This window comes from Bubalus bubalis, chromosome 20 (genome assembly GCF_019923935.1).
Source record: "Bubalus bubalis isolate 160015118507 breed Murrah chromosome 20, NDDB_SH_1, whole genome shotgun sequence".
NCBI classification, from domain to species: Eukaryota; Metazoa; Chordata; class Mammalia; order Artiodactyla; family Bovidae; genus Bubalus; species Bubalus bubalis.
Window position 1 is genome coordinate 45,906,129 of NC_059176.1, and position 16,708 is coordinate 45,922,836.

Here is a 16,708-nt window from a genome sequence, read left to right on the forward strand (position 1 = left end):
CTGAAAACTTCAGACATCCAGCCCCATGGTAACCTTCAGCCCTTTACATGGTGAAAACAGCCGACCCACAGGCCTTTGAGCTTGTCATTTCACATTGTACCTGTTTATTCTCTTCCCTGCAAATAACTACCTACCTCTCTTCTATGTACCATCAGCAGACCAGTGGATAAACCAACTTTCTCCCCCAACATAACAGTCTAACTAAAAGACTGCCACATTTTTTCAGTTTTGTGAATTGGACTTTCTTCAGTTCAGTTCAGTCACTCAGTCATGTCCAACTCTTTGCGACCCCATGAATCACAGCACACCAGGCCTCCCTGTCCATCACCAACTCCCGGAGTTCACTCAGACTCACGTCCATCGAGTTGGTGATGCCATCCAGCCATCTCATCCTCTGTCGTCCCCTTCTCCTCCTGCCCCCAGTTCCTCCCAGCATCAGACTCTTTTCCAATGAGTCAACTCTTCACATGAGGTGGCCAAAGTACTGGAGTTTCAGCTTTAGCATCATTCCTTCCAGAGAAATCCCAGGGCTGATCTCCTTCAGAATGGACTGGTTGGATCTCAATTTAGGAGCCCCTTTAATTTTTGTTATTTTTAATTCTTTTATTTCCCCTAGTTCTGTATTTGATAATTCAACACCCATGTGCTTATTTTCATGACTGGCAAGTAATATACAAAAGTCATTTTATTATCATGAATAATGCCAGTTTGAGGCTTCCCTGATGGTTCAGACAATAAAAAATCTTCGTGCAATGCAGGGGACCTGGGTTTGATCCCTGGGTCTGGAAGATCCCCTGGAGGAGGCAATGGCTACCCACTCCAGTATTCTTTCCTGGAGAATCCCATGGACAGAGGAGCCTGATGGGCTACAGTCCGTGGGGTCACAAAAAAAGTCAGATGTGACTGAGCAACTGACACATACAGTGTCAGTTCAGGCCTGGACGTCACCTCCCACCCCATCCCCCTCTGCTCTGAGAGAGTTTGATTCAATTTCTCTGCCATATGGCCTGAGAATGGGGTTTTTTAAGGCTCCCAAGACGATTCTGATATGCAGCCAAGGTTAAGAACCAGTGCTTTAGCCAGTAAGTGGGGCCAAAGAGTCTTCTGGAACTTACCTCAAATGTTCTCAAAATGAGAGCCTCTCCCCCAGGGAACAGTGGGGAACAAGGAGTGAACTGGAGGCTGGGGTTAAAGGGCAGGGTGGGATCCATGCTCTGGGCTTGTTCTGGAGGTGGAATCAGGCATGTCAACACGTTCACAGTTCCGCCAAGGAGAACTCAGCTTCAGGGTCAGAGAGGGTCATGAAGAGCAGCCTTAAGACAGAGCTTTAAGAATTAGTAGAAATTTTCCAAGTGATAAGAGGGAGGGAAGACACACAGAAAATCTTAGCATTACACACAGTTACACAAGAACAGTGAGGTTCTCCAGGCTGGAGAAGGAGCTGCTGTGAGCAGCAGTACCTGCATGTTGAAGGGCTTTTGTCTTTTCTCCTCCAAGAAGAGTCAAAGCTATGGAGCTGGGGAAACTGAATCTTACTCCCCATCACTCCTAAGGAGAAGGGAACCACTTCACAGAGGAAGTGGAGCAGCTCAGAGATACAAGAGAAAAGTTGATGCCTTGAGGGAGGAGGAAAGGGAACCTTGGGGAGTCAACCGAGCCTTGAGGTTTCACCCCGGGAGCTCCATTGACACCACCCACATGAGGTTCTGTGGGATTTGGTGGGGGCAGGAGGAAGATCAACTTGTAGGTCATGGAGCATGACTGCCAAACAAGCCGTACAATTAATGTAGGGACATAATCAAAGCTTTTTGTTTATGTCCCTTTTAAGGGACATATCAAAGCTACTTGTTCATTTACGTCCCAGTGTTATACTGATGGATTACCAAAATTGGAGTATACCAGGAAGGACCTCCAATGTCCCAAGATTGTCCCTGTTTGAGCTGTTGAGGGATTCCCTGTGTCAGGGTCAGTGGTTTTCACCACTGGTTAACTCCAGTGTGTTACCACTATGCTTGATTTGCACCAGCTTTGACTTTGACTCTTATTCTTCAGGGAACACTGGAGAGTTTTTGGTTTTGAGATAATAGTATAACTCTCACAGGCCCTTTCCAGACTATAAATGGGACCCTGGCAGACACTGTCCAGCAGTGAACTGAGATATGTCTGTCATGAACTATGAGATATGACATAGTACTCACAAGATGGGACTGTCGGAACTAAAGAGAACTGCTTGGTCCCATGCAGAGTGGGCATTCAGGGCTGTTGAGAGGTCAAGGATGAGCACACTAGGAAGAGGGCTTGCTGGCACCCTTCCTCTGTGGCAGAAAAAGCTCATATGTAATGTTTACTTATTTGGCTGCATTGGCTTTCAGTTGCAGCACCCGGGATCTTTCCTTGCGGCGCCTGGATTGTCTGGTTGTGGCACCCGGGCTTCAGAGCAAGTGGGCTCAGTAGTTGTGGTGCTCAGACTTTGTTGCCTCGAGGCTTGTGGGATCTTAGTTCCCCATCCATGGACCAAACCCAAGTCCCCTGCATTGCAAGGTGGATTCTTAACCACTGGACCACCAGGGAAGTCCCAAGAATCACCTTTTCAAAACCTTTGAGGATATGACAGAAAGCAGCACAATGTTGTAAAGCAATTATCTTCCAAAAATTTTTTTAAAAAAGAAAAAAAGCATCAAACTGGGGTGAAAAAATAAACACAATTTAAAAAAGAAACCTTTGAGGAAGGACTCTTGATGATGAAACTGGAGGTTGATCTGATGACCCAGGTTGTCTCTAAGGTCCTCAGATCAAATTACTTGGGAACCTGATTACACCAGTCTGTTGACATCATTTCACTAGCAAAGAGGAAGTACTTCCTCTATTTGAGATAATTCTTTGAATAGTAAAAGCCATAGCCTTGTATGTGGAGGAAGTTCTGGATATGGCTTCCCAGGTGGCTCAGTGGTAAAGAATCCACCTGCCAATGCAGGAGACACAGGAGACACAGGTTTGATCCCTGGGTCAGAAAGATCCCCTGGAGGAGGGTATGGCAACCCACTCCAGTATTCCTGCCTGGAGAATCCCATGGACAGAGGAGCCTGGTGGGCTGCAGCCTATGGGGTCACAAAGAGTCGGACATGATGGAGTGCACGCACACACTCTGGATATGGCATCATCGATGGATGGTCCTTTATAACCAAAAACCATAGTTTTACTGTATTTACTGCCAAAAGAACAAAAGGGTCTACAACTAACTCAGAAGAAGAAAATGCTTTGCAGAATGTCCTACACTGTGGAGACCCTGCAGTGAAGAAGGGTGTCTACCCTTTGTGCTAGTAGCTTTGAGATATTCTCTTTGACAGTGAAACTGTGGACTCTTGTTTATTTGTCTTCTTTATTAGTAATGACTCCCTTTGTGCCTTGCCTACACTGTATTCGATTCACCTCTAATCTTATAAACCAGCAGCATGATTTCTAGACATCCCCTGGAGGTGAGTAATGGTAGCCTAAACTTTCAATTTTCATATGTGGTAAAAAAAATACAGAATATTTTCTGAGTGTTGAGTAGCTGGAGGAAACAAACCAGTGAACAAAACATACAAGTATAATGTATGTGATCCATTGACAGAAAAATCTAGCATTTTAGAGCAGTCTGAAGAGGCCAAAGGATTTTATAGTGTAGAATATTTCATGGGCCTTTCAAGGATGAAGGAAATGTGTTTTTAAACAGTGACTATTTTAAAGGCACCCCAGAGGTGCAGACGTTTTACAACACGTGTTTCATAGCCCCTCCAGATCTGAACTTTTTTCTCCCATAACATTTGCCTTCCAAAAATGATTTCAGCATTGTGGAAAGAGAACATTGAATATTTCAGAGCTGTAAGTCTTGAGGGAAATAGCTTGTCTTTGAGGTTAGATAAATAAGTTTAAACTATTTCTGATATTTTATAGCTTTTTCAACAGAGCAAACATTTGTAGGTTTGAAAAACCATAAAGAATTCTGCCCAAGTTTCTCCCAGCCTCTGCAGTTCCTGGAAAACATCCCCATGTGTGGTGGTGATGTTCTAGGTATTGAGATGCTCCTTCCCTCAGTGCTAGAAACCTTTGTCTCCCCTTCGACATCTACAAACTTGCCAACTCTGGCTTTATTTTCTGAAATCCCTTATCTGTAGAACATCACAATCTGTGTAAACTCAGTGTCCTATACCCCTTGCCATGCTGAGTTTTAGGTTTAAAGTGGAATTATCTCTACGTGTAGACACGGGGAGAGAGGAAGCAGAGGGTTAATGGAGAGAGTAGCATGGAAACATATACAGTACCATTTGTAAAACAGAGAGCCAGTGGGAATTTGCTGTGTGACTCAGGGAACTCAAACCAGGGCTCTGTGACAACCTAGAGGGGAGGGATGGAGGTTCAAAAGGGAGGAGACATAGGTATACGTATGGCTGATTCATGTTGATGTATGGCAGAAACCAAGATAATGTTGTAAAGTGATTATCCTTCAATTAACAACAAATAAAATGGAATTATCTATGATCCCTATAATTTGCAAGGTTTGGAGATTCCAAAGCCTTCTGGAACTGACTTCCGATCATTCTTGGGGAGCTTGCACTGCCCTGAACCCTCTGCTTCTCACTCACTCTGACACAGACCTGTTGTGGTCTCTCTTTTGCCCTCCGTCAGCCAAGAATGCACAACTCACTTCCTTGACAAGTTTCTGTTCATAGTAAGACATCCATGAATACCAAGCATTTGGCAAATATTTCAAGAAAAGCCAAAGATTCAGGGGTCATGGCAAAGGCAAGTTACCTCTCAGCCCCGCTCCTCCCTGTTCTTGCTCACCCACAGCCTTCCTGTCCTCACCCCTAACCTCCTGGGATTGCCGTGGGAACTTGAAGTTCTCTCCCTCTTACACAGCCCCTGCCTACACACGCATGCAGCTAAACCTTCCAAGGTGTTGTAAAGGAAAAGCATCACCCTCTTTAGAAGACAGCCAGAGTTATATACTCAGAGAAGAACAATTTCTTTTTTTTTTCTTAGAGTGTAGTTGCTTTACAATGTTGTGTTAGTTTCTGCTGTAGACCAAAATGAATCAGCCGAATATGCACATATATCCCCTCCCTCTTGGACTGCCCTTCTTACATCTAAAGGGAGTCTCTTGTAGACAGCTTGTGGATGGCTCTTCATTTTTCATCCATTCAACCACTCCGTGTCTCTGTGTTGGCTTCTGTACAGTAGCTGAAGCAACCACATGTCCCAGTTTTGAAGGAGCAGCCTCATGCAGACGAATTTGTCATTCAGCTCAGCTCCCAATTGTCTGTCTAACATTTGTGCTTGTCAAACAGCCTACAGTATTAAAAAAAAAAAAAAAAAAAAAAAAAAACACTTTTAATTTTGTATTGGAGTATAGCCAATTAACAATGTTGTGATAGTTTTGGATTAACAGTGAAGGGACTTAGCCGTGCATATACGTGTGTCTTTTCTCCCCCAAACTCCCCTCCCCTCCTCAGCCTGCTGTATCTTTAACACCTTTTCATAACTAAGAACGTGCCAAGACCTGTCTGTGTCCTACAGGGAGATTCTCATCACCTAGATTCAGGCAGACTGGAAGCGAGACCCTCAGGATCAGGTTTTCGCTACATACCCAGACATACACAGTCCTGTGGGACTGGAAATGTGGTCTCTGATGGCCACCAGGGTCAGAAGATTTGGAGGTGTCCCCTGAGTGGCAGCTGCAGAAGTTAGGGCTCCAAATGAGCATGTCAGCTGCTTTTCTGAGTGATGCTGGTGAGATGGAGTGAGGCGGAGGGCAAGTGCCAAGAGGCCACTACAGCTGACAGCCTACCTTCCCTAAAAGCAGCTACACAGCCACTAAATGTGAGCCAGGCCTGAAGCCAGCCCTCGGACCAAAGCTCCAGGACAAGCAAAGAGACGTCCTCAGAAAGGCTGGGGGTGTGTTTCAGTGCACTGCCTGGGCAGTGCTCGGGAGGTGGTAGCCTACCAAGAACCATCTCTGTGATTGGCACAGTCCCATGGGACCCAGGAATGCAATCCCTCACCCCCTACACCTCCCTATCCTCCCACTGCTTCATCCCACCCCTGTCCCTGCTCCCCTGCCCCCTGGCCACCAGAGCCACCAGATCAAGGTGCATCCCCTGGGTGGCAGCTACAAAAACCACGGTACAAGATACAAATGAAGACAAAAACAGACTCACGGACTAAGAGAACCTTTGGTTACCAAAGGGGTATGGTGGAGGGGGATAGACTGGGAGTTGGGGATCAACATATATACAGTGCTATGTTTAAGATAGATAACCAACAAGGACCTCCTGTACAGCACAGGGAACTCTGCTCAGTATTCTGTAACAACCTAAATGGGAAAAGAATTTGAAAAAGAATAGATACATGTATATGTATAACTGAATCACTTTGCTGTACACCGGAAACTAACACAACATTGTTAATCAACTGTACTCCAGTATAATATATATATATATATATATATACATACATACATACATACATATACACACACACACACACACCAGGGTACCAACAGTAACGTCTTCCCTGGTGGCTCAGTCGGTAAAGAGTCTGCCTGCAATATGGGAGACCCAGGTTCAATCCCTGGATCAGGAAGATCCCCTAGAGAAGAAAATGGCAACCCACTCCAGTATTCTTGCCTGGAGAATTCCGTGGACAGAAGAACCTGGTGAGCTACAGTCCATGGGGTCACAAAGAGTCGGACATGACTGAGTGACATATACTTTCACCCACAGTAAAGCTTGCTTCAAGGGAGCACCAGCACCACAGAGCATGGCAGAGGGTAAGCTTGAAGACAGCTCCCAGCCTTAGTAGTCTTTGGAAGGGATCACTGTCAGTCCCCAGATGCAGGTTTTGTCAGAAACCTGTCCCATAGACATAGTCAGGATGCTTAGCTAATAGGCTTCCTTCAAGGAAAAAGGGGCACCTGGGTCTCTGGCCTCTCGCTGTGCCCTGGGGGAGTTTAAGAACTGTTTCTCCACTCTTCAGAATCCTGTGGGACCCACAAATATAAGCCCCATTAGCCACCAGAGCCACGTGATGTGGAGGTGTCCCCTGACCACGGTCACAGAAATCAGGGTGCCAGATACAAGTATAAGCTCTCTTCCAGGTGACTCCATTTATTACAGGTTCCCCTGTCCTCCAGAGTCAGGTGATCCAGAGGTGTCCTCTAGATGGCACCCACAAAGTCAGGGCCAACTTGAGTATAAGCTTTCTCCTGGGAGATTCTGGAGCTCCGGAGCACGGCAAAGGGAGAGTATGACGGTGTCACCCGCCGGGCCTTGTCCCTGGAGTGTTCCAGCAGGCTCCTGCAAGTGTGTGTTAAATTAGATGCCTGCTCCTCAGGCCTCAACATGTTTACAGCAACTTATCATATTATCTATTCCTGCCTTCAAAATAGATTCATCTATACCATTTTTCTAGATTCCACATATATATGTTAATATATGATATTTGATATTTATTTTTCTTTTTCTGACTTACTTTACTCTGTATGACAGACTCTAGATTCATCCACTACACATGACCCAATTTCATTCCTTTTTATGACTGACATATAAACATGGGGTAGGGAGAATGGAAAAGTGGGATAAACTGGGAGATTAGGATTGACATACATACACTACCATGCGTAAAATAGACAGCTAGTGGGAAATTGCTGTATAACACAGGGAGCTCAGCTCAGTGCTCCATGATGACCTAGAGGAATGGGATGAGGGGTGGGATGGGGGTGCGGGTTGGGAGGGAGGGGATGTATGTATACATGAAGCTGATTCACTTTGCTATACAGCAGAAACTAACACAACATTGTAAAGCAGTGTACCCCAATTAAAAAATAATAATAAAATTCAGTTATTTTAAAAGAAAAAGTTTATCAAATTCTCTATGCAGGTCTGCTCTTCCTCTTGTTTTCCCTGTTTCAGTTAATGGTACCACCCGCTATCTGCATGTCCTCCTTAAATCCTTTTTCTCCTTCACTCCCCTGTATCAAATCAGTCACCAAGTCCTATTGGTTTTTCTTCTTGAGCATTTACCAAGTTGATCTATTCTCTCTAGTCCCCCTACTCCCACCCTTTTGTGTCTCACCTCAGTTGGTTCCGTGACCACCTAACTGGTCCTGCTGACCCTTGCCTGACTCTTCCCCATTTGCATCACATCCAGGGCAATGTTTCTAAAGCACCAATCTGATATTTTACCACTGCTTCAAATAATTAAGCCATTTTCTATTTCCTTTAGGATAAATTCCACCAAACTCCTTACTATGGATAATATTAATAAATTTTCATTTTATAGGCACCTGCTTACCTATTTAGTCATCTCTCCTTACTCCCACTCCATGTACTTTAAACTTCAGCCATAAAAAAACTCAATTTATGATTCTCCCAATGCATTATATTTTCCTTCATGTCTATGCCTTTTTGTACACCATTCCCTCTATGTAAAACAATTTTCCCCCAATTCCCACCCCCTTGTCCTCATGTATTAGCTTAGCTATTCCTGCATGTTAAAATCTTAGCCCTCTCTCCAGTCTGCATTAAATACAGTTTTTATGTGCCAGTGGCATCCAGTGTTTATCAGAAGCCCTTATGTCATGTTATTGCAATCATCTGTTCCCCCACAAAGCCCCCTTCTAAAATTAAGTCTCATGAGGAAGCCTAGTGCACATCATGTCCTTAGTTCCAGCGTAGAGTCTCACACAGAGCAGGATTTTGTAAACATTTTTGAGTGAATGAAATAATGGTAATGATTTATTTCATTTCAAAGTATAAGATATATAGTCAAAGCTGTACTCAAAAGAAAATAGGTTTAAATATTTTAAGTTTTTTAAAAGCCAATTCTCTGGTGGCTCAGTCAGTAAAGGATCCACCTGCAATGCAGGAGACCTGGGTTCCATTCCTGGGTTGGGAAGATCCCCTGGAGAAGGGAATGGCAACCCACTCTAGTATTCTTGCCTGGAGAATTCCATAGACAGAGGAGCCTGGTGGGCTACAGACCATGGGGTCGCAAAGAATCAGACAGACACAACTTAGTGACTAACACTTTCCCTTTTTCACAAATACTAACTCCAAGTTTTAGAAATTTCCATGTGAGTTAGAGTTACAAGGAAATTTCTTTGATTTGACAACTATCAGAAAACAAAAGCAAACCACCTGCTTAAGGATAAAACAGTAATGTTCCCTTTAGAGTTGGAAGCGAGAGAAATGTGCCTGCTCTAACTTATTATTAAGCATTGTTCTAGAGACTTTAGTTAATACAATGCAATAGTTAATAGAAAAATACATAGGGCTTCCCTGGTGGCTTAGATGGTAAAGAATCTGCCTGCAACGCAGGAGACATGGGTTCGATCCCTGGGTCTAGAAGATCCCCTGGAGAAGGGAATGGCTACCCACTCCAGTATTCTTGCCTAGAGAATTCTGTGGACAGAGGAGCGTGGCAGGCTACAGTCTATGAGGTTGCAAAGAATCAGACATGACTGAGCGAGTAACACTTTCACTTTCATAGATATAAATATAGGAAAAAATGATAAAATTGTCATTACATAGAGGTGATATGATTGTTTACTATTAAAAAAGAAGAAAATTACTTGAAAAGTATTCAAAATAATACACTTTAGTAAGATGATTAGATACCAGATAAATATGCCAGTGTTTATTGCTTTCCTAATTGTGAACAATAGACAACTATAAAATATATTTTAAAAGAGCCTGCTTACTATGAAAGTAAAAAATATAAGATGCCTAATAATCTATCAAGAAATATACAGGACGTACCTGCACTCTGGTTAAGAAGTAAGTTCTGGAGGAAAGTGCATGGGTGTGAATTTCAGATCCAGGGTGTGCTAGCTGGTGTCCTTAGGGAATTTTAACCTCTCCTTGTGTTTATATTTGAAAAGAAACAACAACAAAAGATAAGTACACCTGTGATTAGCACTTCTCTGGAAATTTAGGTTCTGGGCTGGTTTTGCCTTGACCAGCTTCCTTAGCTGTAAGACAAAGCTAACAATGGCTGCTTCCCCAGAGTTGGAAAAAGACTGTGAGAATCTAAGGGTTCATGAAGCATGTGTTTTGCCTTTTGTGAGATGCATAGCAGATTTCATAATTAGAGCAGTGACATCTCTTTTTTGTCAAAAAGCCTTGCGGTGTCTGCCAGTCTCTCTAGGCAGAGCACTGCAGGAAGATGAGACATCCTCAAAACCAATAACCTTGCTGGATCTCAGACATCATCCAAGGTCACTCCAGCTCTTAAGAATCAAATGAGGGACTTCCCAGGTGGTCCAGTGGTTAGGACTCTGTGCTTCCAATGCAGGGGGCCTGGGCTCAATCCCTGGTCAGAGAACTAAGATCCCACATGCCTCACAGTGTGACCAAAAAATAAATAAATAAATAAAAAGACACCAATTTAGAAAAATGCAAATGGACTTATTTTTTAAAAAGGTACCTAATGCGATTCCTCTGAGCTTCACACCCCACAGCCCAGCAAACTGCTGAGACTTCGAGACTTCTCAAGATGTGAGGGAAGAAATTCTTTCAATCCCTCATCTTCCTCTCTGTGTCCCGAGATGTCACGTACAGTCTGTTCACCCCACACTGATCCAAATGTAAAACGCAACCCTTCTTTGTGTTCCCTGATATTATCCTCTTTCACAAAAGTGGGGATGAGCAAAATCTATTTCCTAAAGGTTTTGTATTCTTCCTGAAGGAGGAATGTCACATTGCATGTGCATAGTGGGCCACTTAACGATCCATATTTGATATTTTTGTTTCCGAAAGCCTTCTTTGCGACAACCCACTGCTAGGAATTTCTGTTTCTCTGCCTCCACATTGATCTGGCTTCATCAGCTCCTCTTTTCCAACCAGTCTTGTATTACCTTTACTCAACTTCAGACTACTCTTCCTTTCCAATGCAGAGCAAGCCCACCCTCTTTGGCTCCTATTCTTTGACTCATAGATGTAAACTACCCCCATCTTCAGCTGACCAAAGCCCTTTGCTTCAGCAGCATCCCTCACCTGCCATAGAGGAGTGGTAGAAATAGAAAGAGCCATTTTTCCTATTACATGTGATGAAACCCATTTGCTGGCTTGTGGTCAGAATGCTAAATAGTATTTGTCATATGATTCTGTGGCTCTGTTCTTAAAGGAATTTGCCTTTGTCATATCTGTTTTTATTCCAAAGGTGTCCCTCAGCCTAATGTAACTTGGGTGAAGAAAGGAGGATCTCTGAGTGACAATATTTCCTTGCTTTTCAATGGATCCCTGTTGTTGCAGAACCTTTCCCTTGAAAATGAAGGAACCTATGTCTGCACAGCCACCAATGCTCTTGGAAAGGCAATGGCAACATCCGTCCTCCACTTGCTGGGTAAGCACCAAGTCCTTGTTGTCTTCAAGTGCTTCCTATAATATGTGCGAAGGAGGACCCGGTTTTGTGGATTCTGGAGTCAAGGAGTAAACAAGTGGACGTTATATGGTTTTAACTATTGCTGTCACTGTCCACTTACAGACAGGCGCTAAATCTAATACTCTGTCTTACCTGTTCTTCTCTCAGAAGGCTGTGACTGCCTTGCTGCTGCTTCTCTGCCTAAGAACCTACAATGAGATATAAACTTTCTGCCCAGAATCAAGATCCTTCATACACTGCCTCTATGTGCGTGCTTGTGTGCCAAGTTGCTTCAGTCCTGTCTGACTCTTTGTGACCCCGTGGACTGTAGCCCACCAGGCTCCTCTGACTGTAGGATTCTCCAGGCAAGCATACTGAAATAGGTTGTCATGTCCTCCTCCAGGGGGATCTTCCCAACCCAGGGATCAAACCCACATCTCGTTCATCCCCTGCACTGGCAGGCAGGTGCTTTACCGGTAGCACCACCTGGGAAGAACATTCTGGCTCTACATCTCCTTAATTTATAACCCTAGCCTCTGTTCTAAGCTAGCACTAAACTCTGTTCTAGGCAACACACTCTCCTGCACTGTGATCCAACACCACACACGCACACCATGCAGCTTACTCGGGAAATCTGGCTTCCATTCATACTGCTCTCCCAGGAAGAAGTGGCCTTCACTGCCTTAGTCATGTTGCCCCAGTACCTCCCATTGATAGCTTACGGTGAAGAGTGCCGGATTCATGATCTCCCAAGGAGAGAATTTTGCTTCGGGACCAAAGACACAGTTTCAGTCACTCAGAACTTAATATGGCCAAAGTTTTATTACAGTGAAAAAGGGACAGAGAAGGCTTCTGACATAGACATCAGAAGGGGGCGGAGAGTGCCCCCACTCACCAGTTCAGGTGTGGCTTTATATACTTTTTCAATTGGTTACTAGCAATAGATTAAAAGAATATCTCAAGGTTTTAAAGGTCTTTCTAGACCCACTCCCACAACATATATCTTAAAATAACAGGAATAGTCAGAAGGTTTTTCTTAAGAAGGAGAAACATGTCCTCAAGCAAGATACATTGTTGTTATATAATCGTTAGTTCAGTTTAGTCACTCAGTCGCTCTGACTCTTTGCAACCCCATGAACCGCAGCATGCCAGGCCTCCCTGTCCATCACCAACTCCCGGAGTCCACCCAAACCCATATCCATCAAGTTGATGATGCCATCCAACCATCTCATCCTCTGTCGTTCCCTTCTCCTCCTGCCTTCAATCATTCCCAGCATCAGGGTCTTTTCCAATGAGTCAGCTCTTCACATCAGGTGGCCAAAGTATTGGAGTTTCAGCTTCAACATCAGTCCTTCCAATAAACACCCAGGACTGATCTCCTTTAGGATGGACTGGTTGGATCTCCTTGCAGTCCAAGGGAGTCTCAAGAGTCTTCTCCAACACCACAGTTCAAAAGCATCAATTCTTTGGCGCTCAATTTCTTTATAGTCCGACTCTCACATCCATACATGGAAAAACCATAGCCTTGACTAGACGGACCTTTGTTGGCAAAGTAATGTTAGCTCTGGGCTTAAAGAAAGTTAGTCTTAGGGGAAAAAGATTGTTGCTGTAGCAACTCAGAGCTTAAAAAGTTTTAAGTGACTAAGACAAGGAACATAGAAAAAAAGTTTGTCCCTTTCTCTTCTTGAGGGTCCTGGTCTTCTTATTGACCTACCTAAGAATTAGCTCTTTCACCATCCTTTAAGCCACCTGAATTCTCATCTCCTATGTGAATCCTTCTCTGATTGTTTTGGACCTCTCCTTTCTCACCGCTTGGTCCCTGACTGAGTCCTGACACACATTAGTCTCCAGTTGTTTCCTCCACTAAATTGTGGGTTCCTTCATGCTAGAGACCATGTCTAATGTTTCTTTTGTGCCCTAAGAATATAATATAGTATGAGGCACCCAGCAGGTGCTCAATAATTACTAATCAGTGGAGTCAGTATTATAGTTTGGGAAAGGTCATTGCAGTGAGCCCCTGGAACAGGATGGCATTTGGATGCTTCTGCTGCTGTCTTTAGGGATAATATCTGGAGCTCAGCAAACTCTTGACACCAGAATGAGCTTCAAGTTGCGATGGTTTGAAGACTCAATAAATAATGCTCCTCTTTCCCCCCAGAGTTTGGAAGCGATTGAGAGTTAATCACAGAAGTCAGCTAGACCAACATGAGATATCATTCATTACTCCCCCTTTGTATCTCCAGCACCTCAGACAGGTGTAAGTATTAAATAAGTGTTTCATAAATGGAAAATAGTGGATCAATGGCAGAACTGGTATGAGATTATAGAATCCACTGCTGAACTAAGGGGATGATGGAAAGAGCTTTCTCCATGGCTTTTCTTGTTGGCAGTTAGAGGAACCCAGAGACATAAATGGGTTTCCCTGATGGTTCAGCAGTAAAAAATCCACCTGCATTCGGGAGACCCAGGTTCAATCCGTGGATCGGAAAGATCCCCTGGAGGAGGAAATGGCAACCCGCTCCAGTGTTGTTGCCTGGGAATCCCGTGGACAGAGCAGTCTGGCGGGCTACCGTCCATAAGGTTGCAAAGAGTTGGACACAGCCGAGCACACATGCAGGCACAGAGACACAAATAGATGGGGAGTCGAAATAGTCACGCGTGAAGCACTTTCGTGTTCATTACCTCTTTTGATGTTTACAATAGCACAGTGTTGGGGGCAGTAATCTTTTATCCAGTTATATAAATGAGGAAACCTGAGACTCATAAAAATGTGTGCTAGAGCCCAAATATATAGTTGTCTCTTTCAGTGTTCCTCATATCACCCTCCTGGACTCTCAATGCTGGCCAGAAAGACCCTGGTATGCCTCTTGTTGTTGTTCAGTCTCTTAAGTCATGTCTGACTCATGTGACCCCATGGACTGCAGCATGCTAGGTCCAAAGACCTCTGTGGTCCTCTAGGATCTTAATATGGAAGATTTTCAACAGATAGGGTAGGCTTAGCCTGTCTAATGCTAGTGCCTTCCCTCAGGTCCCTGAGAAGTCAGTCCCAGCCTTAGCCCTTTCTTCCCCCCTCCACTCAGGGGTCTGCATGGTGTCTCAGTTCTGCCCCACACATCTCTTCTCTTCACACGTCTCTGCAGTCAGGCAGCGCTTGACGCTAGTCACGTGACTGAGGAATCAAGAATGACGTCACACAATATACAGCATTCCCCCACCGTCATCTGCTCTTACACTTACGCTGCACAACCATCCTAAAAGCGTGCACCTGTCACCATGTGATGTCCCCTATAAAGCATCACCCCTTATCCTGTTCCCAGAGCTGTATGGAGGGGAGGAGCCTGTCAGCCCCAGCTGCTTCCTCCAGTCCTTTCTGGAATTCCAGTGAATGTATTTTTTCATACCTTGTTAGTTAGGCTGTAAACCCTGAATACATGTAGAGATGCTATGTGTTAGTGTAGCTAAGAACCTGTTAAACTTGTCCCGTCCATATGCAAGCTTAAAAAAAAAAAATCCACCCCTGAGGAAGCCCAGGGAGCTCATATCCCAAATGTGCATCTTTATTTGTGGTAACACAGGTATTGGTTTTCGAGTTGCAAAATGATTGCTAACTTGGTAAATGTTTATAGAGGCAATATTTGCTAAGGATTGTTGAATCAATTCTTTCATTGGTCTTCTTTCACAAGTATGTTTTCCCACACATATTAACTTTGTTATGTATCAGTGCTTAGTCACAAGAACCTAATTGAAGTATATCTTGCAAAACTCTTTAAGAGGCCAAGAGATAGGGGCAGAGTTAAGAAAATCAAAATGTTTATGAGAATGAGGTTTAACTCTGTGCCTGAGGACTTGCAAAGCATGAAGATAATGGGACCCTTTATTCTCAAAATAGTGACATATTACCTACAGCAACAGATTCGTTCTAAAGGAGATCGGTCCTGGATGTTCTTTGGAAGGAATGATGCTAAAGCTGAAACTCCAGTACTTTGGCCACCTCATGCGAAGAGTTGACTCATTGGAATAGACTCTGATGCTGGGAGGGATTGGGGGCAGGAAGAGCAGGGGACAACAGAGGATGAGATGGCTGGATGCCATCAGTGACTCGATGGACATGAGTCTAAGTGAACTCCGGGAGTTGATGATGGACAGGGAGGCCTGGTGTGCTGCGATTCATGGGGTCGCAAAGAGTCAGACACGACTGAGCAACTGAACTGAACAGATTCTTTATTGAGAATAAAGATCATTGGTACTTAGGATAAAAAAGAAAATCAGAAATGCCTGAATCACAGGGAACCCGTACTGCTTATCTCAGCTCCTTGTAGCTTAAAATGAGTGAATTGCAGAAGGACATACAGAAGTTTCTGTCTGACCTCATGTTTTATTTTGTCTACTCTATAGGAACAGTAAAGGCTACATCATTTCAATCTTTTAAATCTTTAGCTAGTGTCTTTCATTTTCAGGTTATGTCATGTAGACTGTAACTCTGCAAATAGAGATTCTAGAGATGTGGATGCAGGGAGAGCATAGAAGGAGAAGATCATGTTGAGTTGCCATTCAACAAGCCAGCTCATGTTATTTATGAGATCATTAGGGGTATTTACATGATACTGTTTTCTCTTCTTTTAGACACAATGCTACCATCCTTATAAGCACCTTCGTCCATTCATTCAACATTCATCTTAGTCTCTTTGCACTACCATAACAACGCAGCACAGACCAGCATGGAGGGGGTGGCTTATAAACAACAGGCATTTATTTCTTGCCGTTCTGGAGGCAGGGACATCCAAGATCAAGGTAGGGCCAGATCCAATGTCTGATGAGGGCCATCTTCCTGGTTCACAGACGGTCATCTTTTTGCTGTGTCCTCTTATGGCCAAAGGGATAAAGGGGCTCCCTGGGGCTTCTTTCATTAGGGCACTAATCTCATTCATGAGGGCTCCGCCTATGGGACCTAATTACTTCCCAATGCTCCCATCTCCTGGATGTTAGGATGTGATACATAAATTTTAGAGAGATGCAAACATTCAGACACAAACATAGCCATGTTCAACAAATATTTGCCCAGTGCTTGCTTGCTTTTGCCAGAGCTGGGAATACGTAGATGACCTAGCCCTTGAGAAGCCCATAGTCTAGAGAAGGAGATGCTCATGTGAACAGATATTTGAAGCAGAGTGACAAACGCTGTAATGGTTGTTTGTTGTTCAGCCGCTAAGTCATGTCTGACACTTTGCGACCCCGTGGACTGCAGCATGCCACACTTCCCTGTCCTTCACTATCTCCTGGAGTTTGCTCAAATTCATGTCCATTG

At 44.1% G+C, this 16,708-nt stretch overlaps 1 protein-coding gene across 12 annotated transcripts in view; it reads left to right on the forward strand.

Moving 5' to 3' along the window:
• Positions 1 to 16,708, forward strand: part of ADAMTSL3 (ADAMTS like 3) — a 379,251-nt gene that overhangs the window by 322,192 nt on the left and 40,351 nt on the right. For 8 of the 12 annotated variants that reach the window (XM_045163808.1, XM_045163813.1, XM_045163816.1 and 5 more), the window contains one exon: positions 11,203 to 11,385. The exons of 1 other annotated variant lie outside the window; for it this stretch is intronic. In XM_045163808.1, coding sequence (XP_045019743.1) covers positions 11,203 to 11,385 — 183 coding nt within the window. Of the gene's footprint in view, positions 1 to 11,202; positions 11,386 to 13,561; positions 13,881 to 16,708 lie in introns of those variants that run through there. 3 more of the 12 variants (XM_045163815.1, XR_006640370.1, XR_006640369.1) reach the window with 3 other exon arrangements.